Raw genomic sequence first — 27672 nt, forward strand, 5'->3', positions numbered from 1 at the left:
AATACACTCTACATCACGGAACTTGTGTACCGAAAAGGGTCTCACGGTAGTCAGCTAAAAATAATCTACTAATCAATTCAAGTTCACATGACGCGGATCTTTTTTACAAGATCGCCTAAATCCTTACTGGTGATATAGGCAACGCATATCTAGGCAATGATGTAAACATCGTCACTTTTGACAGGACAGCTTTCTGGAAAAGAGTGCATAATTTCAAAACAGGTATGGCAGCAACATGAGCATCTCGGCTAAGCTACTTCAAAAGACTTTCTTTTTCTTGACATGTCTTAGATTTGTAAAAATTTAATTTGGAGTCCTTCTCCTTAAAACTCAGCAGGTTTTACCGATTGGTCCAATCGACTGTTTACTGCCTACTGCCCTAGACTAGAAAATTTATGCGACGATTAATGTGATTATGCGTATTATGTTACAGAAAGTCGTGCGTTTTACAGAGAGACGGCTAATCAGCCTATGGGAACTATTTTTTTAGGCCTCAATCATTTTTATTGAGATACAGTAGGTTAATTTTCATTCCGGTTTGTCCTTAAAAATGATAAATGCTAAAAAAGATAGTGAATGAAAGCAAGGTTTACTTATGAGAGGAGATGAAGGTTGCCTAGAAAAAAAGTTTCAGCAATATTATTGGTGCCTTTCGACACATTAGAAATTCCAAATAGCTTATTAAAGGAAGATATTTTACCACTCCTTCCTTCCCCTCCCTTGGCATATATGTTTTACTTCGGAAAATCCAATTTTTTCCATTTTCATTAGTCTGAGATGAATTCTTAATTTATTGATCGAATTGTCAACTCGCATACCAAGTTTTTCTCTAACCCTGAATAATATGTGCCAACTAATGCTTTTTAGTCTGAAAATAACCTAAGAAGCAAAGCAAATAGGGTAGAACCTCGCCTTTCTAATTGGTCCCATTGTTTGTACAAAGCCTAAAGGAAAAATATGACAGGAACTACAATTCTGAATTTATTTCAAATATGGTGCCAAAAAAGGCTTACAATTCCTGTAGCAACTGCATACAAAAATAAAGTTAAAAAACAAAATAGTATCACACAACTATTCAGAAAACTACACATGAACAGAACAATGTTCAAACAGCACATCCAATCTGGATAATAAGCATTCTGCTAAGAACGATGAACTCACACGCAACTCATGACTACATTCACACAAACAAAAATGACACATAATTATCAAGTTCTTGCAGGAATTTGCAGTTATCAGTTCTTGATCTTGCTATATGAGGATACAACTTAACACAAACACCAAAAAAGAAAGAAAGGTCAAATATTGGATACCGTCTGTAGCTAGTCAATAGTGGCAAATCAATTGAGTGATCTAAATCATAATGATCTAAAATGATCTAAATCATAAGCGTTCGAGGTTTTCCGCTAGTTATCTTGATGTTCAAGTTGATTTTTCAGAGCTGATAATTTACTAGCTACTTAAGAAACAGGTTTTTCTTACTGTTAAGAAACAATCTTGAAAAAAAATACCACAGCAAAGGTATTGTAAGTTGTAAGCTAATAAAGAAATTTTTGTTACCCTTTGTTTATTTTCTAATTTTTAATATTTTTTTATTTTAACTACTAGATAAATTTATTTTAGAAATAGTTTTTTTGGACTCCATGCTACTGACAGGCCTGTATTTACCAATAAGCCAGGACAATAAATTATCACTAAGCGATTTTTTTCTTAACAAAAGTGGACTGATGTGATTTATCATCAAAGTACCATATGCGCTCCACCGTCACACTGCCAATTTACAGAAAAGTGATTTTAAAACAACTCAGGAATTCCATGGCCACTTATAAACTATCAGATATTTCCAAAGAATGGCAGTTGAGTTCGGTATCACCTCTCCCTTTCAATACTTTTTGCTCATCATTTGTGTTTTGTTCAGTGCTTCCACCATCTCCAAGTTTTTAGGGAAATCCCCGAAAATCTAGTAAGAATGGAGCGGCGAAAACACTTGGACCTAGTAGCGTCAAAGCTCTAAGTCCGGCCCTGGCTACAGAAGACGTAGCCATTATTATTATTATTATTAAGAATTAACGACGCTTCTTGACTACTATGGTCCCTGCGTCGGCCCTGCAGTGCATTCCTGCAACGTGATTCGATCTCCGGGTCCCGTATTACCAAGCTAAGGTCAAATCCACTGCGCCACCACAGGATTCATTGCGTCATTGATACCAAATTATATTGAATTTGAATTCACAGACAGATTTATATTGAGGTTAAATCGACTACCCTAGCCCAAAATCCGTTAGGCTTTACGAAACGAATCTTATCGGAAAGCAGAAAAGATAATCCGGTTTTATCAATCGATAGAATGCGCTCAGTTTATATGATTGTCTTAAAAACCACAATTTAACACACGTGTCATTAACCTTTTAAAGGTATGTAGCCCAATTATAATTTGCATATCTGAACACTATAGCACTGAATGAAAGTTCCCTTACGCTATATAATGGAAACTTAAGACCCTTGTTTTATTGGGATGGTATTTTACAAATTGTAGGGTTTGAAAAGTAAAGTTAAAAGTTGACAGATTCATATCGTAGCTGCAAGCACTAACTATCAGCCATTAACAAGGTTTCCAATATATCGTATGCTTTAAGATAACGTTGTTAGCGTTATCTTATAATAGGGTGTTAAAATAACGTTTCCAAAACTGTTGGAAGGCCAATAGTTTTCGGTGCTCAAAGAAAAATGTTTCTTTAAAAACAAATATCTTCAAGATAAATAACACATATTTTCTTTTCCAAAAATTCAACTTGGCCCAAATTTTAATTCAAAAAATTGTTTCTTAGCTTAGGACTCCAAAATTCTGGATAATTAATGTACCCACAAACATTTTGTCACTAGATTCATCACAAGGAGACTTTCTTTTATCAAAATTAAGCTGGTGAAATAAAATGATATATTGTTCCGGAAATGTTGCTAATTACTGCTAAGTATTATATTTTGAAATTTATTTCTGCTAGTTAATTTTGCAATTGAAGGTTACCGCAAAATGAAGAATTAATACTCTTTGAATGCAATCATTAAACTATAGGGGTTGGTATAATTTTCTCGCCTAAACAACATCAACTACTCCTGTTGGTTTCGGAGACTCAGACGATTGTTAATTTAACAGATCAGAAGGTCCGTTCAGACAATGTATTTAGCTTGCAATGTTTTCAAGAATCCAGCTGGTGAATTTAGATATTCGCGTACACACTCCTGGCAAATTTGGTTCAGCACATCCGATACCCCACCTGATAATCCCTGCTAGAAAATAGCAACCATCTCTACCCTTGATTTGGAGAGGAACTCCTGAGTCACCCTAAAAAGAAAAAAGACATTCATATAAAAGTTTTGGAATAATGAAAAGAACGCAAGAAAAGGATAGAAAAAAAGAAAACGATAGGAGCTGTATGGGAAATTATTAAAGGCAGAACCGTACGTTGAGTTGAAAAGAACCTTCTGAGTCACCCTAAAAAGAAAGCAATACCCATAGCACAGACTATCTATTAGGTTTCGCCAGATCTCTCACTCCTAGCAAAATGTATGGACTGAAGTGTTCCTCAATTACATAGGCTATCTAACATAACTCACTCATCCAGGCAATGTCACGTAATCCCAGTAAATTGGATAATTTTCTGCCCACACTTTGATTGATTTGGATAACGCTCAAACCCGTGTAATGTCAATGGATATTGTCAACCTTTAGGAAGCCATCTCATCAGTTTGGATGGCTTTTGAGGTTTGCAAAATATGGAAGTGAGAAATCTGGATAAGTGTCTATAATTTGTGCTCATAACGTATATGATTGAGCACTAGAAAGAAAAGGCGAATATACAAAAAAGACAAAAAGGGGAGAGGCTATGGAAGGGGGGAAGCCATCACCAAAAAATGTTCTTAGGCTTTTAGATCGATTATTTCCATGTTGTAATAACTATTCTAAAAACGTCAGATATTAGTAACAAGTTTTTGTTTAGTTGAAAAGCATGATGGCTATACAAATGTATGAAGTTTTCAATAAGGAGGGAGCATACCCTAAAAAAAGTGTCAAAAAAATTATATGGTAAAATTTAAAGTGAAGGAAAAAGAGTGCGTAGGTTAAGCATAAGACGTTTAGGTAGCAATGATTTGAATTATAAATGACCTGATCATCTGTATAGGCTAAAATTGGAGTTTAAGCCCAAATGAACCCAATTTGCGGTAAAATGTATGTCTTAACACAACATAAGAGGTATTTATTTAGTAACAAAATGGCGAGATGCAATAAACATGTGGCACAAAAAAATTTTTCTTCTTGACGTTTTTGCATAAAAATTGGTAGTTATGAGCAGTCGAAAGAAAAGATTCTATTTTTTGGATTCTCCGTTCTCTCCTAGAAGATGTTGGAGTTACGTTAGATCTTCTGAATTTCACCAGCCAAACCGAGTGTGGCACATCTGGAGAATTCTGGCTTTCAAAACATATCTTGCGTCCATCATGAAAAATAGAATCTATCATGCGATTCGTGACAACGAGCCATTATAACGTGGCAGTATGCTAATAGTACATGATGAAATATGCACCATGACAGTCAGCCTATCAAAGAACCCCGTTAATTAATTTTTAAGCCTCTATCTACAAAACTGCGAAGTTTCTTTTTTTTTAGAAGGATGCTCATGGATGTATGTTTTTTTCAGAAGAAATCGGTGATCATATTGAAATAATGATCTTAGAATATCATCAGGGGGCTTAACCGAGCCAAAGTTAAAAGTCTAGTGCCTATTTTAAGTAGCAACAGGTACTGTGTCACAGCAAAGTGACCTTTTCTGCCATATAGGACAAAAAAACTTATAAGGACCAAAATGCAATCGATTATAGAGTATCGATTGAGTTTTTTGGGGCACCCGACTTCAATTAGCGGTCTTAGAATATCTTCAGAGGTTATTAGAACTCTGAAGACCAGTAGATCTGACATGAATGTCAGAATCTACTGGTCGAAAATCATGAAATATCCGATGGTCAGTTCATAGCCGATGAATTTGGTAAGGTTTTCTCAGAAATTGGAAGTGCCATTAAGAGAGATGTTCAAGCTAAAAGTGATTTTCTTTTGGATGATCTTTTTGATGATATAAGAGGCGAAAGACACACATTTGAATTTGATAAGTGTGATAAGAGTGAACTGACAAATATAATCAAAGATCTGAAATCTAACGCAGCAGGGACAGACGGTCTGAACCTAAAAGCTGTGAAAAGCTTAATGAATTATATCATGCCATGCAATGTGTTCCTCATTAACTTGTCTTTTGAAACTGGAAAGTTTCCTAGTGAGCTCAAGCAATCGAAAGTATTACCCCTTCACAAGGGAGGATGCAAAAAAGACCGAACAAACTATAGACCGATATCGCTTTTACCAATTTTATCCAAACTATATGAAAAAGTTGCACATAAACACCTCTACAGTTACCTGGAGGGACTCGGCATGCTTTCTGAAAGCCGGTTTGGATTCCGGAGAGAAGCCTCAACCTCTGATGTATTACATCACCTGATGGATCTTATAAATGATGCACTCAAAAAAGGACTTATTCATATGACAATTTCTGTAGATTTAAGAAAGTAAAGTAAGTAAGTAAAAAAAGTAAGTAAGTAAGACGGCACTAGACCCTAAAGGTCAAAACCGGTGGTGCTGATCTCCGTTTCATGCCCCTTCAGCCAAGAACAGTTCGACACTGTTGATTTCGAAGTTTTGTTAAACAGGATGTCCGCGCTTGGGATTCATAGTACACAGCTTGAACGGTTCAAGTCGTATTTATATGGAAGAAGTATGAAAGTAGTTGTTGGTGATTTAAGTAGAAAGTTATTTCCTCTGGTGTGCGGTGTGCCACAAGGTTCTGTGCTTGTACCACTATTATTTTTGATATATGTAGATGCTCTACGTTTCTATTCATCAGAAGCATATTTAACCACGTTAGCCGATGATACAGCACTTACCATCACTGCAAAGTCTCTTGAAGAGCTGCGAGAAAAGGCGAGCCAGACAGTTACTCAACTACTAACGTTTACGTCAGCAAGCTTTATTTCTGTAAATAAAAGTAAAACAAATTATTAATTTTTGGTAGGATAGGTAGAATTGTAAAAAATGCTTTCAAATTGATGTTTGATGGTTCGGAAGTGATATACGTTTTTGAAAGCAAATATCTTGGTTTTCATTTGGATGTAAATTTTAAACGACATTGTAAAATAAGCATTATTGTTGACGATTTGTTTAATAAATGTCATGCGCTCCCGCACAGGTCACGATTGTGCCCTTTATGGGAGAGTTGTGTATGTTTTTTGGTAATTGAGTGTAAATAAATTGAAATGAATTTTCAAAAGCATATACACTAAATCAGTCCTTTATCCCCGCATATTGCTTTGAAAAATTTAAAATTCAATATAGAGTAGGAGGAGTTGTAGGGGTAGAGCCCTCCCCCTCATATTTAGAATAACTATGGATATGATATTAAAAATGAGAAAAATAAATAAAAAAGACAATTTTAAACGAAAGAGCAACCTTAAAACTTCAGACGGACAGAAATATCTTGTTTATAACGGATCTACCACCCCCCCCCCCACCTTTCACCTCCTTATTCGTTACATTAAAGCTTAAAATTTTTCCCCTATTGCTTCAAAAAAAAATTCTCTAACACAAAGCAATGGGGGTGGGATTAAATCTCTTTTGGAGTACTTTAAATTTAGAAGGGCTAATTCCTTTAAACCTTAAAAATTTTAGTTCGAATATTTTGAAAGGCAATAGATACGTAGAACTTGGCGTTTTTGATCGATTTTTGATTGTGTTTTTTGTAAACGGTGTTGGTCAGTTTCTTTTTTTAGTGGAAGTAAAAACTTCTATAAATTAGATGTGTGTTTAATTGCTGTTGTTTTTTTGTTTTTTTTTTTGTTTTTTTTTTAATATTCTGAAGAAAACAGTATTTGAAGCAGAGCATAACTTCTGATTTGAAATTCGTCTTTAAAAGAATGAAGATAATAAAGCATTCCACTGAATGATTCCATCCACAACTGGCTATGTTTCCACTCAAAAATGCATTTAAAAAAATGCAAAAATGCGAGTGCATTACAGCACTTACAAATTTTTAGTATGAAAAGCAGAGGATCACCAAAAGAACTTAAAGTTTTGACTTTTAATAAATTAAAATTTTTTAAAAATTAAAACTTTGAATCAAATAGTAAAAAGTGACAACGAAAATAAAAGAAAAATGGCATTTTTTTTAGATTCGGTGGTTCGTGATTGTGATATTTTCCTACTATGATCTTCGTTCACACCCAAAAGCGATAACTTTTCTGGTAGTGAAAGTTTCTCGACACGGTTTATTAGCTATTGAAACGGAGTCTACCCTGTTATAAGACAGAGCAAAGGAAATAAGTTATTTCTTTTTATTGGATTGTTTATATGTGTTGACGGTTCATTTTGTTTGAAATAATTCAGAATTATTTTAAAGCAAGGATAAGATTTATCCAAATTTTCTATATACCATCATAACAGAGAAACAATATATCCTAGGCAACAAATCGTATATTGTCATGCACCAAAACGCCGAGTGTACCAAATTATGAATTACCAAATTTTTTCTTTAATTCCTTTTTCTTTATACAACAAATAATATCTTCGTTACCAAACCCTTTGATGTCAAATATGACATCATACCCAATAAGACATGAACTTGTTCATGAAGATGCAGGTTTTTACCAAAAAGTCCCATTTTATTTTCAATAATATGTTTTGTTACTTACACAAAGCACATAGAAATAGGAATTTCCATTCAAATGAGCCCTTAAACAGTTCCCTATGATTTTCTACTGCCCCTCTAATTATTAAGAAAACAGGAAAAAGAGGGCACATCAATATTGCCATTCCTTTTGCTTTTTATTCAAGGTGGGGGGGGGCTGTTACTTTCCAAATACATTTCCAGTGACATCTATCCGACACTATTTTCGAGGGTTCAGGCTATCTTCCAAAATTTCTAAAAATTCATTTTCAAAATAAACCTTAAAATTAATTGAAATCATAGTTACTACTCCTGTATCAACTTCTAATGGCAATTTTTATCACTCGACAGTTTTTGTCTAAAAGTATTTTAAATTTTTTCGTAACTGTGAGCTGATTATCGTGCTTTACTAGGCTGCAGTGATTTCTGCTACCATGCTGTCATATTGCATTAAGTTCGAAATAAATTGACACTCAGCATTATGATCCCTCTGAACAATCCCTCTCCTATCGAAGGTAAGACCTGTCTAAAGCTAGAACTTACAATCTACTGATTTAGAAATATTGCAGGAAACTCAATTGCCGGTGATCTCGAAAAAGAAAAACGCGGAACAATCATACTAGCTTCTCACAATGTTACTTTTATTTCCATATTAGATTATAAATTTGTAAGTAATGCCGATCCCGTGATAGCTTACCTGGCATGCATCGCGACCTCCTTCATCATATCCAGTGCAGAGAAATATATCAAGAAGAAACTCATGTCGACCTGACTTCAAAACATAGTTTTACATTTGTCGTTACTGATGACAGGCTGATAACCTGGAAAAGAAAAGGCACAAATTAGTGCTTTTAAGATTGGAGAGGCAAGTCCAAATTATGTCTGGCCGTATCGAAAACTAAAAATCAATATTAAAATGACACTGCAAGATGTCACAGCAATAGAACATGAGAAAATTTTGTAATAAAAAGGATTTGAGTGAATAAACAAAAACATCACTGCTAATACCATTCATCAAGAAACTGAATGAAAGAAAATAGAATAAATTGTTGGGATCGCTCTGGAAAAGACGAGATTTCAATTGACCACATTAAGATCCTCTTCCCTCACCCCCACCACTGAACATCATACAATTGTCCCATTCTTTATCGTGGATAGGCACTTATCAGCATTTTTTTTCACAGCATACCTAAGAAACGGATACATCCGGGTAGATTTTGGATCCAATGATAAATATAATTAGTTTCGTTGTACTAGGAGGGGGGTGTATCTTAACTAAATTTTAATTTTATTATCATTTGATATTATATTGTCTGGCCGTATCGAAAACTAAAAATCAATATTAAAATGACATTGCAAGATGTCACAGCAATAGAACATGAGAAAATTTTGTAATAAAAAGGATTTGAGTGAATAAACAAAAACATCACTGCTAATACCATTCATCAAGAAACTGAATGAAAGAAAATAGAATAAATTGTTGGGATCGCTCTGGAAAAGAAGAGATCTCAATTGACCACAATAAGAGCCTTTTCCCTCCCTCCAACCACTAAGAATCATACAAGTGTCCCATTCTTTATCGTGGATAGGCACTTATCAGCATTTTTTTTCTTTTTTTCAAAATCTCCCTAAGAAACGGATACATCCGGGTAGATTTTATATCAAATAATAAATATAAGTAGTTTCGTTGTACTAGGAGGGGGTGTATATTAATTTTATTTTGATTTTATTGTCATTTGATATTACAATTGCTCACAATTACTTATTGACTTTTATAGTCGTTGTTTTTTTCTCTGTATTGCTTCCTCTTTTATCTATTTATTGTTGCTTTATTCTTCTTTCTTTAGTCTGTGCTATTATATTTACATATGTGTTGTAAATTTCTTGATTTTAATTCAAATTTTTTCTCAACTCATAATACTTTTTAGAGAAGCTGGCTTAGTGACACCTGTGACAAAAATTTGAAAATACGCAGATAAAAAAAAAGCAACAGCTGAGTTACGACTTGAACCACCACACCCACACTGACTTTTACATTAGTAATGATCTGTGGAATATGTGGTGAAGCAGTCGTGAATTTTAAATCTAGAATCAACACTTTCAATTGACGGCCCCAATAATGAAAAAGCGATATGTTGTTTTAATGCATGGGTGAGCTCTGCAGGGTAGATCCAAGATATTCTTTAGGGGGGGGGGGGTGCATAATAGGTTTCTTCAACAGGTTTATTCTAGTACATCTTACTCCCCTCTCTTTTATTTATATCAGCGAGATACCATTTATTTATAGAATCCTCCTAAAATATAGAAAGAAAAGAAGAAACAAAGAGAAGAAACAAGAAAAGGAAATAAGAAAAGAAAGAAGAAAGGAAAAGAAGAAGAGAAGAAAAAAAAAGAATCAATTACCTATTACAAAACATTTGGCAATATTCCACCTTCACTTAATCTTCCTCAACCGGTAACAGTTGCAGTCATTCCAACAATCATCACTATCATCACTAGATGGTAGGCAAATAGGTGAAATAGTAGGACTAAATTCAACCAGTTCCTCTAAATGCAACAGTGCAATAACATATTCATACGTAAAAAATTATATTTAGTGGGAACAATTTTCTTCGTCACTGTCCTTTCCACAGCTGGAAACTCCTCTATGAGTTAAGATACGTCATATTCTCCCAGTTGAATCCTGATTTGAGTAAGCAAAAGGCTAAAAAGAACGAAAATTGATTAAAACAAATAATAATACGGCATTGGACTAGTCTAGAAGCGGGTTGTAGATGTAGTGTACATATTCTTTTAAACACCCCCTAAAAGGAAAACAAAAAATGAAACATGCTTCAAAATAGGCATTCTATATCTTGTTTAATTCTCAGATTCAATATATACTGACACTTTCAATCTAAAAACGTTATACTGAAGCGAATAACGTCGTATTAAACAAAATAACTTCATTTAGAAATGAATTGTAGCATATCTAATGGTAAATGGTCATATTTTGATAATATTTTAATATCACCAAAATCGACAAACCTTATCAATATCTCCCTGATAAGTCATATTTAATATTGATTTACTTGTTTTTATTTTGTTTTCGTTGTTTATGTCAGCTTATTCTCATTTGATTGGAGTATTTTCCTCTACGGGCTTCGTTATTTTAATTGGAAACGTTAATCACAACATCGGAGATCCTTGACTATTCTCTGAATAAACGAATGGACCGATAATTTATTTAGCACAATAAAAGCCCTATAAATAAAGTATAAACTAGTCAGAACACTATAATATAAGATAAATAAATTGTAAAAAAATTAAAATATTCAACAGAATAATAATTGAATGGAATAGACAGAATTAAATTAGAATTAGACAAAATCGAAATAAAAAACAACATGCCTTCCCACCCCACCCAATTGACTCTACTGATAACATGCTTATGGTGGATATCTGACTGGCCTTAGAACCACTTTCAAAACGTTTTATTAAAATTTTGACAACATTTTTGTCTCTTTTTGGGTTTCAAAATTTATTACAATACTATGTAAAATATCCTTTATTATATATTCTTTTTTGGATTAGTATATACCAGACAACACATAACCAGCTAATCAAAGGAGACTTCGGCATCTTCTCACTGAAATTGCACCGGCTATATCAAGTATTTAAGTTTTGGCTGATATTAACCCAACTTCCTGAGGACCGATTGGCTAAACAAGCTTATAATGATTTGCTTCGAATTAATAGGAAAACTATTTGGACTCAACAAATCAAGAAATCTCTTGACAAACTAGGCTTCTCTTATTTGTGGATGGAAGGAAACGGACCCGGAAACACACAATGCCTTCCGGAAATTATGCAGAGATTGAAAGACCAAGAGATACAAGAGTGGGGTTGTTTAGTACGTTCGTCGGAAACACTGAAGGAATATAGTAAAGTAAAAGAAACTTTTGGGGAGGAATATTATTTTAAGGTAAATTTACCTTTTAGATATTTAAAATCAAGGAGTCAGTTGAGGGGAAATTGCCTTCCCGTACATAGGGGACAGAATTAAAAAAAAAATAAGGATACAAATGGTAAGTGTGGGTATTGCGGAAAAGAGGATAATAATTTAGCCCATTTCCTCATGGAGTGCCAGGAGCTTGAAAGTCTTAGGGATGAAATTTGCGGGGACCATCGGTTGGTGCAGCTTTCTGATATCCTGAGGTCTTCGATGCCTGGAACCATATGCAAAATGGCACGATATGTGGAAAAGGCGGGAGAGGCTCAGTCGAGCCCGAGTGAATGAAAATAAGTATTGTTTTATATTGAGTGTGTGTTCTGTGCAGTGTTGTATTATTAAATCATGTTGTGTATGGCCGTAGGGCTCAAATAAACTTTCTTTCTTTCTTTCTTTCTTATAGATGCTTTTCATATTCTCATCATTGGGATTAAGTTCCGAGCTCTGCAGATGAGTTCGAGTTCTGGGTCCCATATTACCAATATTACCCGTATTACCGTATTACAATATACGTAAGCAGATTATCTTTTTACGATAGTTCGGACTGCATAAAGTCCATAAGGATTAACGTTTCACCCTAAAGGCTAAGACCCTGGGAAAATTTGCTTGATTTTAGAAAAAAGGGGGAAACATCCCAAAAAAAGAGAGCGTTCTATCTCTTTTTGTGTTCTCTTTAAAACAAAAAGAGTACTTTAGACTAAAAAGAAGAGTGTGGCGTGAACTCTTAGAGAGATCATGCCACAGCCTGGAAGTGTGTTTACTTATTTTTTTTTCATGGCTGATCTCACCAAATATGTGATCTTAAAATATCTGGAGAGGGCTCATTCAAACAAAAATTAACGTTCTATTGGGCTTCTTTCTCTGGGGGTCATCACATTGAGTCTTTTTAAAAAAATATCAGAAAAGGGCTCATTCGAACGAAAACTGAAGTCATAGCTTCAATTTCGAAAGCTTCCTTGATTATGAGGAGTAAGTTTGAAGTAAGCCTATGACATGAGTACTGTGGACTGGCAGCTCCACTTTTAAAGCAGAGTATTTCTAACGTAACATAAAATTACGTTTACCTTCTCACCGGGAATACGTTGGGGAGTATTCTAATGGGTGTACTTTTTCAGAATGATTGTCATTTCTCCAAGCCTTGCAATATAAACATTAAGCTTAAACATAAAAATCCGGCTTTGAGAGGCAGACTGACATCTTCAGATTTAAGAGAGCTCTGGATCAAGCTCTTCAAAGTAGCCTATCATAAGGAAAGAGCATATAGAAACTGAAACTAAAAACTGAAGGTCTTACTACAACGTACGCATGAGCAGAATCTACTGTTTATACTGATCCTATATATGCAAAATTTACTAATTTGAAATTCACTCATACAAAGTGTATGAAAATTTGATTAATCAATTGCCTTCAGTTGGGGGATTAAGCACCCTCGATTGGGGGCATTTAGTAAAAACAATTTTAATAGGTACTTAGTAAAGAATAATGTGGCCCACATGTAAGATAAGATATTTATTTCAAAAAGATCACTATCACAAGCCCTCAAAGGGCCGAATTCGGACTTCGGAGTCGACTAACAAAGCAAACAAAGCAAAAAACACTAATAATAATGAATAATCAAATTATGAGTCAAAAGAAAAAAAAAATCTGTCAAACTAAACTTGAACAAATACAAGTCAGAAAAAAAGGGAAGGGGACAAAAAAATCTAATAATACAGAAAAGAAAAAGAAATAAATATATATATCTACAAATTCAAAGGGACTCTAAAAAAAAGTCCAAAAACTCACAAAAAAAAGAACGAAGCATAAAACACACGAAAAACACATATGATTAATAAGGGAAACTAAACCAAAACAGCGGGGAGCAAGCAAATTAGTGCAACGACCTAAAGCACCTCACATGAAAAAAAAGGGGGAGAACTAGTTGGCTATTTTATTTATTTTTTCTGTGATGAAGGGGACAAAGGTTTTTTCATATCTGGAAGTAACGCAGCGAATGGGGGACAAAACTGGGATAGGCTCAGAAACAGCTCGAGGCTGTCGTAATCTGGATGGTGAGTGACGTTTGGGGAAAATACTTGCCGTCCGAGGGTTCGTTATTGCATTTTTTGAAAAACGGAGGCACAACGACGACCTCCTTCGCTCAAGGGTTTCCAAACTAGCTTTTTTTAGGAGCAGAGAGTAAGGCACCTTGCCTTCTTTGAAAATTATTCGCAAGGCTCTTTTTTGGATTGACTCAATTTTGTCTGATTCTTCACGGGAGATGCCAGGGTGCCAAACTGGACAAGCATATTCAAGATGCGGGCGGACAAAAGACGTGTACAACCTTAAGGAGTGAGAAGGGGGGACGCTATATTTATTTAGGAGCTTAAGGAGGGCGATAGACGCATTAGCTTTATGGATGATATCTTTAACGTGGATATTCCACTTTAAATTTGAAGAAATTGTGACTCCAAGTAATTTAACCGAGGACGCATAAATTTCAGGAGGGATAGGATTAAGAAAACAAGGCGAGGATTTGAGGAAACAAATCGGCATTATCATGGACTTAGAGGGGTTTATTGTCATATCTAGGTCCAAAGCCTCACTTCCAATTTCATTGAGGATACTCATAGGGTCGCTTATTAAATTTCTGAAGCAACTTTCAACAATCGTTAGGTCATCGACAAATTTCCAACGTTGAGGAATTTCCTTCACGAGGCTGTTAATCATGACTGAAAAAAGGAGGGGGCCTAAGAGAGTTCCTTGGGGTATGCCATTGTAAATAGGGAGAGGATTTGAGTAATGGTTCTGGCATTTAACCAGCTGCGATCTATTTGTTAAAAAGGAGGCAACCAATTTTACCAGTAATGGATCGATATTGAACTCGCTTTCTAGTTTCTCAATTAAAATATTGTGGTTAACAAGGACAAAGGCTTTCTGAAGGTCAATGGAAATTAAGTTTAGCCAGGAATTAGGCTTTTCGAGGATTTTCCCGATGTGGTCAATAAGAGAAACGAGGTAGTGGGAAGTAGAAGTTGATTTTAGGTTTCCGAATTGTTTCAGGTCAGTAAGAGGTAGGATTTTTTCCTTAAGCAAATCTGCAAGGAATCCTTCATACAATTTTGAAAAAATAGGAGTAAGCGTAATAGGTCGAACGCCTTCAAAGCCAGGCTTTCCGTTTTTCTTTTTCAAAGGGGTAATGAAACCCTGTTTCCAAATTGTTGGAATTTGCCCAGACTTAGTAATTTCGTTAAACAGGACAGACAAGGGCTTAGACAGGAAGTCACCAAAGGCTCTAATAAGAGGAAGCGGGATATCCAAAGGACAAACACTTGTCTTTCTTAGTTTATCAATTCTTCTTCAATCTCAGACGGGGAAACAGTCGGGAAAAAGGGGGATGGGGCTCCTGTTGATAATTGGATTGGCAATGCTGGAAGGCTCTGGACAATGGAAGCGAGAAATTTATTTAGACTATTTGCAGTAACATCAGGAGGCTCTGGTAAGTTGAAATTAAGCTGGTCAAGACTCCTGCCACATAGCTTTTTAACCTCGGAATACCAGTTTTTTGGCTTATTAGTGAACAATTCTTCGATCTTATTTTTGTAGTATGATCGTGCCAATTTACGAATTTCTCTTTTAATTGATTTTCTTAATATATTGGCTTGATCGAGTTTACCATTTTTAAACAGCTTCAATTTGGTTCTAATTAGTGTTTTTATTGTTTGATTAATAAAGGGTTTAACACTTGAGCACCTTTTAAACCTTTTTTCTGGGAAACAAATTTGATGTTTATCAATTAGCTTTTTATGAAACGTGGCTGTTTTCTCATCAAGGTTTTGTAAACTATAAACGTCGGACCAATCTTCAGTACTCAGCCACATACTGAAAAAAAGAAGACCAGAATTTTGAAGAGGGTGGTAAGTGTTATAAGCTATTGAGAAAGTATGCTTAAAATTTGAGGAGGGGGACAAAAGAATGGAAAGATGATAAATCCCACCTAATGGGGGCAAAGTTGAGGGAGGGCTGTAAAAATTGTACATATTAGTTAAAATAACATCAAGAGAGGTATTACCCCGAGTCGTCGGTGTTTTAACAATTTGCTTTACTTTAAATGAAGCACAAAAAGAATCCATTTTAAGGTCGTTGGCATCGCCAACTAAAAAAAGGCCAGCATTGGGGTACTTAGAAATAACAAAATCAGCACTTGCCTGTAATTGCTGGATAAAATTACGTTTTGACTCGATATTTTGATTTGGGGAGTAAAAGAAAACAGCTATTGCAATAATACTAAATGGACGAGGGAGTACTTTTGGTCTAACACTTAGCCAGAGGATTTCATCATACTCCGATAAGCTAGGGACTTGAATAACCTTTGGGTAAAGGTGACTCTTAGTAAAAAACAAAACTCCGCCACCTTTTTTTCCCGAGTGGGTGGTCTGAAGGACGGAGTTTAATAAACTCTGAATAATTTGTCAGGCGTAGGGACCCTGGGTCATGGGATTGAACTTCAGTAACAGCAATAATATCTATCAAATTTGACTCTGAAACCACCTCGAGTTCAGTAAGCTTTTCAAAATTAAAATGTATGTTTGTTCTTCCTCTTTTTATTTTCTAACCACTTTGTATAGGAGGGACAACTTTCATACGCACAGTTTGCTTTAAACATTTAAACAGTGAAAGGCAGTGTGGTCTAAGAAATTATTTGGGATAGTTAAAATAGGTTTAAATTTGTTTATGCTGTGCTCCATTATTAGATACAATAAAATAGGGGAATCTTCGGTAGCTTCTTTCCAGTGTTCTACACCATAGAATATGGTATCTTTTCTAATATTTTATTTCACGGCACTAAGCACTATCAACATGTGTAAGTTTATATTCGCTTCCTTTATAAAGAATCCTTTAAATAATTCGAACATGTATTTACCAAAAGTCTTACATAGGCTTGTTTAAGAGCAAAACACTTATTTCTTCTTTTTTTTAGCAACTTGTGTTTCTTTTTAAAGCTATAGTCTGTATTTTGGGTGCTTGTTTCATGTTATCTATCAAACAGTCCGTGGTAAAGAACTTTGAGTAAGGAGCGACTCAGCCCGATTGTAATCGAAACTCTACAGCAGTGGTTCTCAACCTTTTTTTTTTTTTCATGGACCCCTATTCCCTTTTTTTTATCTTGGTGGACCCCTTCATAGCTATTGGACATAAGAACAATTTTTTATTCTTCACTAATAATAAATTTTAAGGTTTTAATTATCAAACAAATAGCATACGATTAAGCTTTGTTTTTAAATAGTCGAAGATCACCCCTTTTCACAATGTCAAGTCTATTACAAGCTTTTGATAAAATTTGAGAAACACGACTAAATCCCACTTCAACAAGATAAGATGTAGGAAAAGCAATAACGTAAAACTGCGCTTTATCTCAGAGCAAAGGGTACTTTGTAGCAACATCATTTGTTTTCCATATTTTGTACTTTCCATCTTTGAATTTTGCATGCATTATTTCATCACTTTGAAATTGGATGATGGGCTCTTGCAAAGATAATTCTATTTTGGCAACATTAACTTCGAAAGGAATTGAAACCCAAATCAGTATATACATTCCGAGTAGGTCACTAAACCGATTCAAAATAATGTAAGTTACAGTAGAAATTGTATTCTTAAAAATAAAGAGCGTTCTGAATTGGTTTTCTTCATGGACCCCGAAAATATCATTGAGGACCGCCAATTTGTTGTGTTTTGCCGAAGGACCCCCAGAAATGTTACGTGGACCCCTAGGGTCCATGTGGAACCCGGTTGAGAACCACTACTCTACAGGAAGGAATGTTGATAACAATAGATACGTCAAAAGAATTAGCTTTCGATGCTGCTTAATCAAATAAAACTTGCTGAAAAATAATTTTTTCAAAGAAAAATGAATAACCATATTAAGCTTAAGACAAGCAGAAATAATTCTAACTCAGAACGAACAGGAATTACTATTTAAGAAAAGATGAAACCCAAAACAAACAGAAATTAAATGAACAATCATAGCAAACAAAATACAAAAGAACTAATTTAATTAAAGAATAAATCTCAAAACAAGCAAAACCTAGATTGAATATTCGGGTCAAACATAAAACGAACAAAATCAATACAAACAAGAGTTTGGCTGCGCTCCCTTTCCCTCCCCTAACTGTAAAAGCATAAAGGTAATAACGTCATTTGTGCTTTATTGAAAATGAATTATATTACAAATATTTCCTTTTGTACTGAGTTGCTGAGCTTTCAGCAATTAATATCATTATATATCCAATATTCATTTGAATTTATTAGTTCTTTCCTAGGACTGTTCAGGACATATACTTTTAATAAAACGTTAGTGACGCAGTAGGGTGTTTAGACTTTTACAGGTAGGGAGGGGAGGAGACAGACGCCAAACTCTTCTTTGTGGTGATTTTTGTTTGTTTTCAGTTTGATTTGAATATCCAATTTAAATTTTATTCATTTTAAAATTTATTTACTCATTTTTATTAGTACCTATTGACCTTTTTGTTGGCTATGATTTTTTATTTAATTTCTGTTCATTCCAGGTTTTTTTTCATTCTCTAATAGTAATGTCTGGTCGTTTTAAATTTGGATTATTATATGAATTCATTTTTTTAGTAGTTAAGTTTAGTATGGCACTTTACTAATCTATGAAAAAAATTCTTGTTCATAAATTTTTCAAAAATTATTAAATGAAAATGCCTTTTTACTTGCACTTTCGGCCAAATGTGGTCACAAAATAAAAAAATAAAAAATAAAATTGGGGTAAATAAATATTTTTATTATTAATTCACATTACAAAAATTGTGTTGAGCCAGAATAGAACCAGATATAGAAAGTGACACAAACGGAAGGAAAAAAAATTATAACCCCAAGACTTGGAAACGGAAAGAAACGACAATTTCCTTGCGACACGAGGGATTGAACCGCTGACCCATTGATCATGAGAGCAGCACTTATCCACTACACTGTCACAAGGTATAGGGTTATTTTGTTTTTCCATCAGTTTATAAAGTTCACAAAATTTCAATAGAAAATTTATACTAATAGCTGATTTGTTTTTTACTTAGGGGATGGGACTGAGGGTTCAGCAAAGCAATGGATTATTTGCTTTGCAAATAATCCAATCATGAATTTGATCATTTGATTTTCTTTTTTACTTAGTTAGGCTTGTTTTCTTAATATTTTTCTTTTGTTCTTCCGATACATGAGTCATTTTGCCTTATTATTTTAATTCCGTAGTACTTTTTTTTCTTTTTCGGCATTAAAACATTAAAATGTATTCTATATTATATTCTGATTTAACTTGTTTCTTTTTTTGAAAAACAAAATATGAATCGAAATATCAATCTGTACATAGAAATATATTTTTATCCAAAAATGAACACGGAAAATCTAATCCTCTAAAATCTAATCCACAAAAACATTAAAGAATTAAGCATTATGATTTGCATATTCGGTTTATTTGTTCAACTTCCTCCTCAAAACATCCAAAAGGTATAAAAAATTTGAAAAGAGTGCTTTAAATTAAAAGAAAACATAGATTGATTTAAAAGGAAAATCAGAGGCTTAATGCCGGTCGAGATTTAAAATAAGAGCTCTGAGACACGAGGTCCTTCTAAATATCAAAATTCATTAAGATCCAATCACCCAATCGAAAGTTAAAATTACCTCATTTTTTCTATTTTTTCTCTCCCTTCAGCCCCCCAGATGGTCAAATCGGGGAAAATGACTTTATCAAGTCAATTTGTGAAGGTCCCTGACCCGCCTACCAATTTTAATCGTCCTAGAACAACCAGGAGCACCGAACTCGCCAAACCACTGGATCCCTTCTAACTCATCCAAAGAGAGCAGATCCAGATCAGTTACGTCAATCACGTATCTACGACATTTGCTTATTCTACTCACCAAGTTTCATCCATATTTCTCCACTCAAAGCGTTTTCCAACATTTCCGGTTTCCCCCTCCAACTCCCCCAAATGTCGCCAGATCTAGTCGCGATTTAAAATAAGAGCTCCGAGACATTAGTTCTTTCCAAATATTAAAGCTCACAAAGATCCGGTCACCCATTCGTAAATTAAAAATACCTCATTTTTTTCATCTTTCCTATCCCTCCACCCCCCCCCCCAGATGGTCGAATGGGGAAAACAGCTGTTATCAAGTCAATGTGTTCAGGTCCCTGACACACCTACCAATTTTCATCGTCCTAGCACGTCCAGAAGCATCGAACTCGCCAAAGCACTGGAAATCCGAATTTTGCGAATTACCCCCCCCCCCCCTCAACTCCCCAAAGAAAGTGGATCCGGTCTGCTTCTGTCAGTCACATATCTTGGACTTGTGCTTATTCTTCCTGCCAAGTATCATCCTGATCTCTACACTCTAAGCGTTTTCCAAGATTTCGAGTTTTCAAATTTAAAAATACCTCATTTCTTCTAATTTTTCAGAATTAACCCTCCCCCTAACTCCCCAAAAGAGAGCAGATCCGTTACGGTTATATCAATCACGTATCTAGGACTTAAGCTTAGTTTTTCCACCAGGTTTTATCCTGATGCCCCCACTCTAAGCGTTTTTCAACATTTCATGCTTCCCCCTCCAACTCCCCCCAATGTCACCGGATCCAATCGGGATTTTAAATAAGAGCTTTGAGACACAATATCCTTCTAAATATTAAATTTCATTAAGATTCGATAAAACATTCGTAAGTTAATAATAGGCCTACCTCATTTTTTCTAATTTTTCCGAATTAACAGTTCCCCCACTCCCCCCAAGATGGTCTAATCAGGAAAACGACTGTTTCTAATTTAATCTGGTCTAGTCTCATATAAGCCTGCCAAATTTAATCATCCTAGCTTATCTAGAAGCGCCTAAATTAGCAAAACTGGGACAGACAGACAGACAGACCGACCGACAGAATTTGCGATCGCTATATGCCACTTGGTTAATACCAAGTGCCATAAAAAGCAATACGTTGTTTTAATGCATGGGTGAGCTTTGCAGTGGTACATCCAGAATTTTCTTTAGGGGGAGGGGGTGCATAATAGGTTTCTTCGATTAACTTGTGATAAAATTCAGGGCCTAATGACGATGGTTGACAAAATCCAGACTTTGACAGACCTATCTCTAAATAAAGGTGCGCAAAAAATATCTGAAATGTTGTTGGGATCTAGTACATCTTACTCCCCTCTATTTAATTTATGTCAGCGAGATACCATTTATTTATAGCATTCTTCTAAAAGATAGAAAGAAAAGAAGAAAAGAAAAGAAAATAAGAAAAGAAATAAGAAAAGAAAAGAAGAAGAGAAGAAAAAAAAAATCAACTACCTGTTGCAAAACATTTGGCAATGTTGCACCTTCACTTAATCTTCCCAAACCGGTAACAGCTGCATTAATTCTAAGAAGTATATCATCACTAGATGGCAGGCAAATAGGTGAAATAGTAGGAAATTCAACCGGTTCCTCTAAATGTAATAATGCAATATCATATTCATAAGTCAAAAAATCATATTTGGTGTCGAAAATTTTCTTCGTCACTGTCCTTTCTACAACTGGAAACTCCTGTGTGAGTGAAGATACGTTATATTCTCCCTGTCAAATCCTGATTTGAGTAGGCAAAAGGCTAAAAAGTGCGAAAATTGATTAAAACAAAATATTAATACGGCATTGGACTAGTCTAGAAGCGGTATCTAGATGTAGTGTACATAGTCTTTTAAACACTCCCTAAAAGGAAAACCAAATATAAAATATGCTTCAAAATAGGTATTTTCTATCTTGTTTAATTCTCATATTTAATATATACTGACGCTTTCAATCTAAAAACGTTATACTGAAGCGAATAATGTTGTATTAAGCAAAATAACCTCATTCAGAATGAATTGGAGCATATCTAATGGTAAATGGTCATATTTTGATATTTTCATATCACCAAAGTCCACAAACCCTATTAATACCTCCCTGATAAGCCATATTTAATATTGATTTACTTTGTTTTTATTTTGTTTTCGTTGTTAAGATCAACTTATTCTCAATTGAATCGGGTATTTTCCTCTATGGGTTTCATTATATGAATTGGAAACGTTAATCACGACATAGGAGAGCCTTGACTATTCTCTTAATAAACGAATGGACCGATAATTTATTTAGCACAATGAAAGCCCTATAAAAAATCATAAATTAATTAGAACCTTTTAGAAATCGTTAGAAATAAATTATACAAAAAATAAAAGTAACCAACAGGAAAATAATTGAATAGAATAGACAGAATTAAATTAGAATTAGACAAAATCGAAATAAAAAACAACATGCCTTCCCATTCCACCCAATTAACTCTACTGATAACACACTTAAGGTAGAAATCTCACTGGCCTTAGAACCACTTTCAAAACGCTTTATTAAAATTCTGACAACATTTTTGTCTCTTTTGGGGTTTCAAAATTTATTTCAATACCTTATCTAATAGCCTGTTATGTATTCTTTTTTAGATTAGAATATAGACACTTTACATGGTCTCGTCATTGGGATTAAGTTCCGAGCTCTGCAACTGATTACTACAGATGAGTTCGAGTTCTGGGTCCCATATTACGAAGCTACCAAGCAGAGATCAATTTCACTGCGCCACTACAGGGCATTATGTCCTTCGTAAAAGTATCTCGACTGAGTATTCCAGGAATAAATACAAAATACTTTCAACTGCTAAACTTTATAGATGACGTTGGTGTTCATGCTTTTTCTCTATCAAACAATCCTTGTAGAAAACTGTAAAGATCTACTGGTGCTAGAAGAAACCAATACTCTAAAAAAAAGGAACTTTGATAACAATATACATAAGCAGATTATATTTTTACCATGGTTCGGATTGCATAAAGTCCATTAGTCCTTGAGCAACTTTACGAAGCAAAGCTCGAAGAAATGTTGGCTGCTTCCCAGCATACCCATTTTGTCGTTACTACTAAGTCCGTTGAAAAAGCTATTTATCAACTAAAGCAGAAATCATCTAGTGGTAATGATTATGTTAGTGCTATGCATCTAAAACATGGTGGCTTTCTTCTTGTCAAGCATATCACACTTTTAATGCAAATAATTTTCACTCAGTGCAAGGTTCCAACTGCATTTTGTATTGGTGATCTCACACCCATTCCTAAAAAATGGGAAGATAGAACATCAATGTTCCTCTTTTCGACCAATTAATGTTGCAACATCTCTCTGTAAACTTTTTGAACTTCTCTTCGGAGACGATCTTGTAAAGACATGTTATGCCCCACCACATCTGTTCGGGTCCAAACGAGGAACAGGATGTGCTGATACACTTACAGTCGTGGCAACTGATGTCTCCCTAAAGACGATGGTACCCGGTACCTCCTTATTGAAGATCTAAACCGCCGCATTTCCGCATCTTAAGCGTCAATAATTTCCTAAAAGTTCAGATTCAATCGGCATTTGCTAGTTAGCATTTAAATGTTATAGCTTTCCCTAACATTCTGTATATTTCACCCTTGCTAGCATTTCACCTAGCTAGGATTTGCCAGCTAGCCTTTTCAATGTAATAGCTTTCCCTCACATTCTGTATATTTCACCCTTTTGTAAACTGTTAACTATTACTGACCAAATAAAAATGCGATCAAATTTCTTGCGTTTCGCAAAATATTTATTCCACCTTCCACCCCAGAAAAGCAACTTAAAATCGTCCGTTAGTTTAAAATTGCTGACCCGCACATCGCAGTAGCTAAACACAATAAGAAAGTGAATATGACTGCCCGTGAATGGCATTCTGTACTATTTCAGTAGTCTCTGCCTCTTTTTTATTTTGTTTTTTCTTTGTTGGTTTTCCTTTTTTTTTCTCTATCTCTTTTGCTCCGTCTAGTTCAAAACTTTGTATTTTTGTATGTCTGTGTCATCACCCTATATCTTGCAGTTTGAAAGAGGTTAAGAGGCTTTTGCTGTGTTTTTTTTAAGTGTTTGTCTTCGCGCTCAGTGTTAGTTTCTTCTTCTTTTTTTCGTTTATTACACTATCTTTTGCTTCTTTTGCATTACGGGTTTTCCAATAAATAATAATAATAAATAATTAGGATGAACACTTCCCGCAAATCCTGGGAAAATTCGCTTGATTTTAGAAAATAGGAGGAAATATCCCACAAAAAGAGAGTGTTCCATCTCTTTTTGTGGTCTCTTTGGAACAAAAACAACAGCTAAGAGCTCATATGGCACTTGTGACGAGGTCAGAAAAGCCGAGAGCTCATATGGCATGAGCTCTAGCAAAATTCTAAGAATCAACAGACAGATTTAATAGAAAAATCAGAGGCTTAATGCCGGTCGGGATTTAAAATAAGAGCTCTGAGACACGAGGTCCTTCGAAATATAAAATTCATTAAGATCCAATCACCCAATCTTAAGTTAAAAATACCTAATTTTTTCAAACTTTCCTCTCCCTTCAGCCACCCAAATGGTCGAATGGGGGAAAACGACTTCCAAAGTCAATTTGTGCAGGTCCTTGAAACGCCTACAAATTTTTATCGTCCTAGCAAGTTCAGAAAAATCGAACTCGCGAAAGCACTGAAAATTCCCCCAAACTCCCCTAAAGAGAGCAGATCCGTTCCAATTGTTTCAATCACGGATCTATGTATTATTTGGAAATATGTATTATTGTTGATGATTTGTTTAATAAATGTCATGCGCTCCAGCACAGGACACGGTTGTGCCCTTCATGGGAGAGTTGTGTATGTTTTTTTTGGTAATGGAGTGCAAATAAGTTGAATTGAATTGAATTTTCAAAAGCAAATACACTAAATTAGTCCTTTATCCCTGAAAATTGCTTTGAAAAATTTAAAATTCAATATAGAGTAGGAGTTGTAGGGGTAGAGCCCTCCCCCTCATATTTAGAATAACTATAGATATGGTATTTAAAATGGGAAAAATAAATACAAAAGACAATTTTAAACGAAAGAGGAACCTTAAAACATCAGACGGACAGAAGTATCTTGTTTATAACGGATCTACCCCCCCCCCCCTTCACCTCCTTATTCGTTAAACTAGAGCTTTAAATGTTTCCCTAATGCTTCAAGAAAAAATTCTCTAACACAAAGCAATGGGGATGGGATCAAATCTCTTTTGGAGTACCTTGAATTTAGAATTAATTTGCTGTTATTAATTAATCTCCGTTTTAGAGTACTTTAAATTTAGAAGGGCTAATTCCTTTAAACATTAAAAGTTTTAGTTCCAATATTTTGAAAGGCAATAGATACGTAGAATTTGGCGCTTTTGATCGATTTTTGTTTGTGTTTTTTTACTTACACAAAGCACATAGATATAGGAATTTCCATTCAAATGAGCGCTTAAACAGTTCCCTATGATGTTCTACCGTCCCACTAATTATTAAGAAAACAAGAAAAAAGGGCAAATCAATGTTGCCATTGCTTTTGCTTGTTATTCAAGGTGGGGGAGGGGCTGTTACTTTCCAATGACATTTCCAGTGACATCTATCCGACACTATTTTCGAGAGTTCAAGCTATCTTCCGAAATTTCTAAAAATTCATTTTCACAATAAACTTTAAAATAAATAGAAATCATAGTTACTATTCCTATATCAACTTCTAATGGCAATTTTTATCACTCGACAGTTTTGTCGAAAAGCATTTTAAAATTTTTCTTTACTGTGAGCTGATTTTCGTACTTTACTGGGCTGCAGTGATCTCTGCAACCATGGTGCCACATTGCATTAAGTTAGAAATAAACTGACACTAAGTCTTATGATCCCTCTGAACAATCCCTCTCCTATGGAAGGTAAGACCTGTCTAAAACTAGAACTTACAATCTACGTATTTAGCAATATTGCAGGAAACCCCTCAACTGCCAGAGATCTCTAAAAAGCAAAACGCAGAACAATCATACTAGCTTATCACAACGTTACTTTTACTACTACTGCAACTACTACTACTTCTATTGCAACTACTTGTAGGGCTAAGAGCAATAAGATGAATATTTCGATAAGCATATAAACAAACAGGTTATCAAAAGGACATTAAGCAATGTCATAGCAATGGCTAGTTGTATTAAGTTGAAACTTCCAGGACTTGATGAGAGGGATGTTCAACTGACCAAAAGGCAATAGGTAAATACTACTTCTGCTTGTAGTACTACTGCTATTCAATATTGTTAATAGTAATATCAATACTACTACTGTGACTACTAAACAGCAATGCCTAACGGCAAGAAGGTGAAATATTACAGATATTTTGAGGAGGGGGGGGGTATAAACTGAATCAGAACACCTTGTACGCAGGTTGTCAAAAACAGTTAGGAACCTCATCGGAAATTATTTTACTATTATCAGAAATGCACCAAGCCATAGAGGTGTACTGTCATTACAACTTGTTGGTGTAGAGATGTGGAGCATGTTGCCAAACTATATAAAGGGATCAATTAAGCTAAGTTCGTTCCAAAAAATCAATTAAGCTAAGTTCGTTCCAAAAAAATCTTAAGAAATATCTTATTGAGTAGATAAAAGTTGTTCGTTAAGTTTTTCTGTTTAATGGATTGTGAATAAGGTATATGCAATAATCTTGTGAAGTGATTTATTCCCTTTCATATGTGGAATACTCTTATATTTCTCAAATATAGAGAATTGATTTTGCTAATCTCGTTCTGAAGATGAATATTTTAAAAAATCGTATTCAGTAGAGAAAAAATACTTGAATTTTTTGTTGTTTAGTTTCTGTTTTTTAGCTTTTCTGCTGAGTGATATGAGAAAAAAGATATTTTTGTCAAATTTTTTGTGATATTTTTATCAAATGATATATCATATTTTTTTAAGTAAAGTGCAAATGCAGAGTGAAATTGACATTTTTGAAGTAGTGATGACTCTCTCTGGATACTTGCTTCCACTTTTGTGAAAACGGTTTGGATCCTTGATTATCGGTAAGGTTTGTCTTGCCAAAATTAAAGACATTGTCAGGATCAACATTCTCAAGCTCTTCCTTCAAATAGTTGAAATACACAGTAATGGTGTGAAGCCCTATATCTGCTCTTTTTCTTTTGGTGTTACTAGAAAATTTTTCACTTAAAATTGTATGTCTTTTCAAGAAGCTTCTAGTCGATTCTCTTCCTGGTAGATTTCCATGAAACTTTTTGACAATTCTACCGAATTTATCTAAATAAGGTTTCACTAAAAACTGAAGGTTGTACCAGTCCAATGAAAAGCCACTTTCAGATAGATGGCACACAGCATGGACCAGTTATTTTTCTTCTTCCCTGTTTAGCACAAAAGGCATACCAACATCTTTAGGATGGTGTTTTCCCAGTTTGTTTATGAAGGTACTTCTGGGGATTCCATACTTCTCAGCAGCAGCTCTTTGAGTTATTTTCCAATCTTTAATCACTCTCAGAGCATTCTCAAGAATCTGTGGTGTATAGTTGACATCAGTCCTGCTGCCAGCTGCCTCCTTATATTTCTTGGCATCTTAGAACTTATTCACCTCAAAAGAAAGGCCTCTAAGTGGATTGGTACAGAACCATCTCAGGACCAATTTTACCTCACCTTACTTGTAAAAAGTGATAGTTTTTAGGCTCTTTATCATCAGAGGCCTAATCTTGGTTGTTTTCCAAATTTTCTTAGTGCTTGTGGCTAAGGTCCATAGCAAACAGCTTATTTTTTTTAAGGCTTATCTACAGGTGTAACTATGAATTAAACTTGGCGAGATCAGAGTTGCTTAAAGTGCTTTGGAGTCTTCTGCCAGAAGTTGTTGGACTGCTGAGAGAAATGGCAAATTCAGACACCCTTGATACAGACAAAAAGTCAAAGTCCAACGGGCTTCTTAGTGGCATTATTTTCTTGAACAAACATCTGGATTTGTAAACTTTAATCAGTAGAGCTGGATATTGTCAGTGCATGCAACTTGATGAAAGCCAAGGTGACTGTCATCAAACAAT

At 34.8% G+C, this 27672-nt stretch overlaps 1 protein-coding gene across 5 annotated transcripts in view; it reads right to left on the minus strand.

The window, feature by feature from the left end:
• Positions 1-968: 968 nt before the first annotated feature.
• LOC136041009 (serine proteinase stubble-like) overlaps positions 969-27672 on the minus strand; it is a 163752-nt gene continuing 137048 nt past the window's right edge. For 3 of the 5 annotated variants that reach the window (XR_010620937.1, XR_010620940.1, XR_010620939.1), the window contains 4 exons: positions 21076-21370; positions 10167-10467; positions 8461-8584; positions 969-3343 (listed from right to left, as the gene is read on the minus strand). Coding sequence is in view for 1 of the 5 variants with exons in the window: in XM_065725506.1 (XP_065581578.1) it covers positions 3182-3343 (162 nt within the window). In the remaining 4 variants the exon portion in view is untranslated. The remainder of the gene's footprint in view (positions 3344-8460; positions 8585-10166; positions 10468-21075; positions 21371-27672) is intronic. The other 2 variants (XR_010620938.1, XM_065725506.1) reach the window with 2 other exon arrangements.

This window comes from Artemia franciscana, chromosome 21 (assembly GCF_032884065.1).
Source record: "Artemia franciscana chromosome 21, ASM3288406v1, whole genome shotgun sequence".
NCBI lineage: Eukaryota > Metazoa > Arthropoda > Branchiopoda > Anostraca > Artemiidae > Artemia > Artemia franciscana.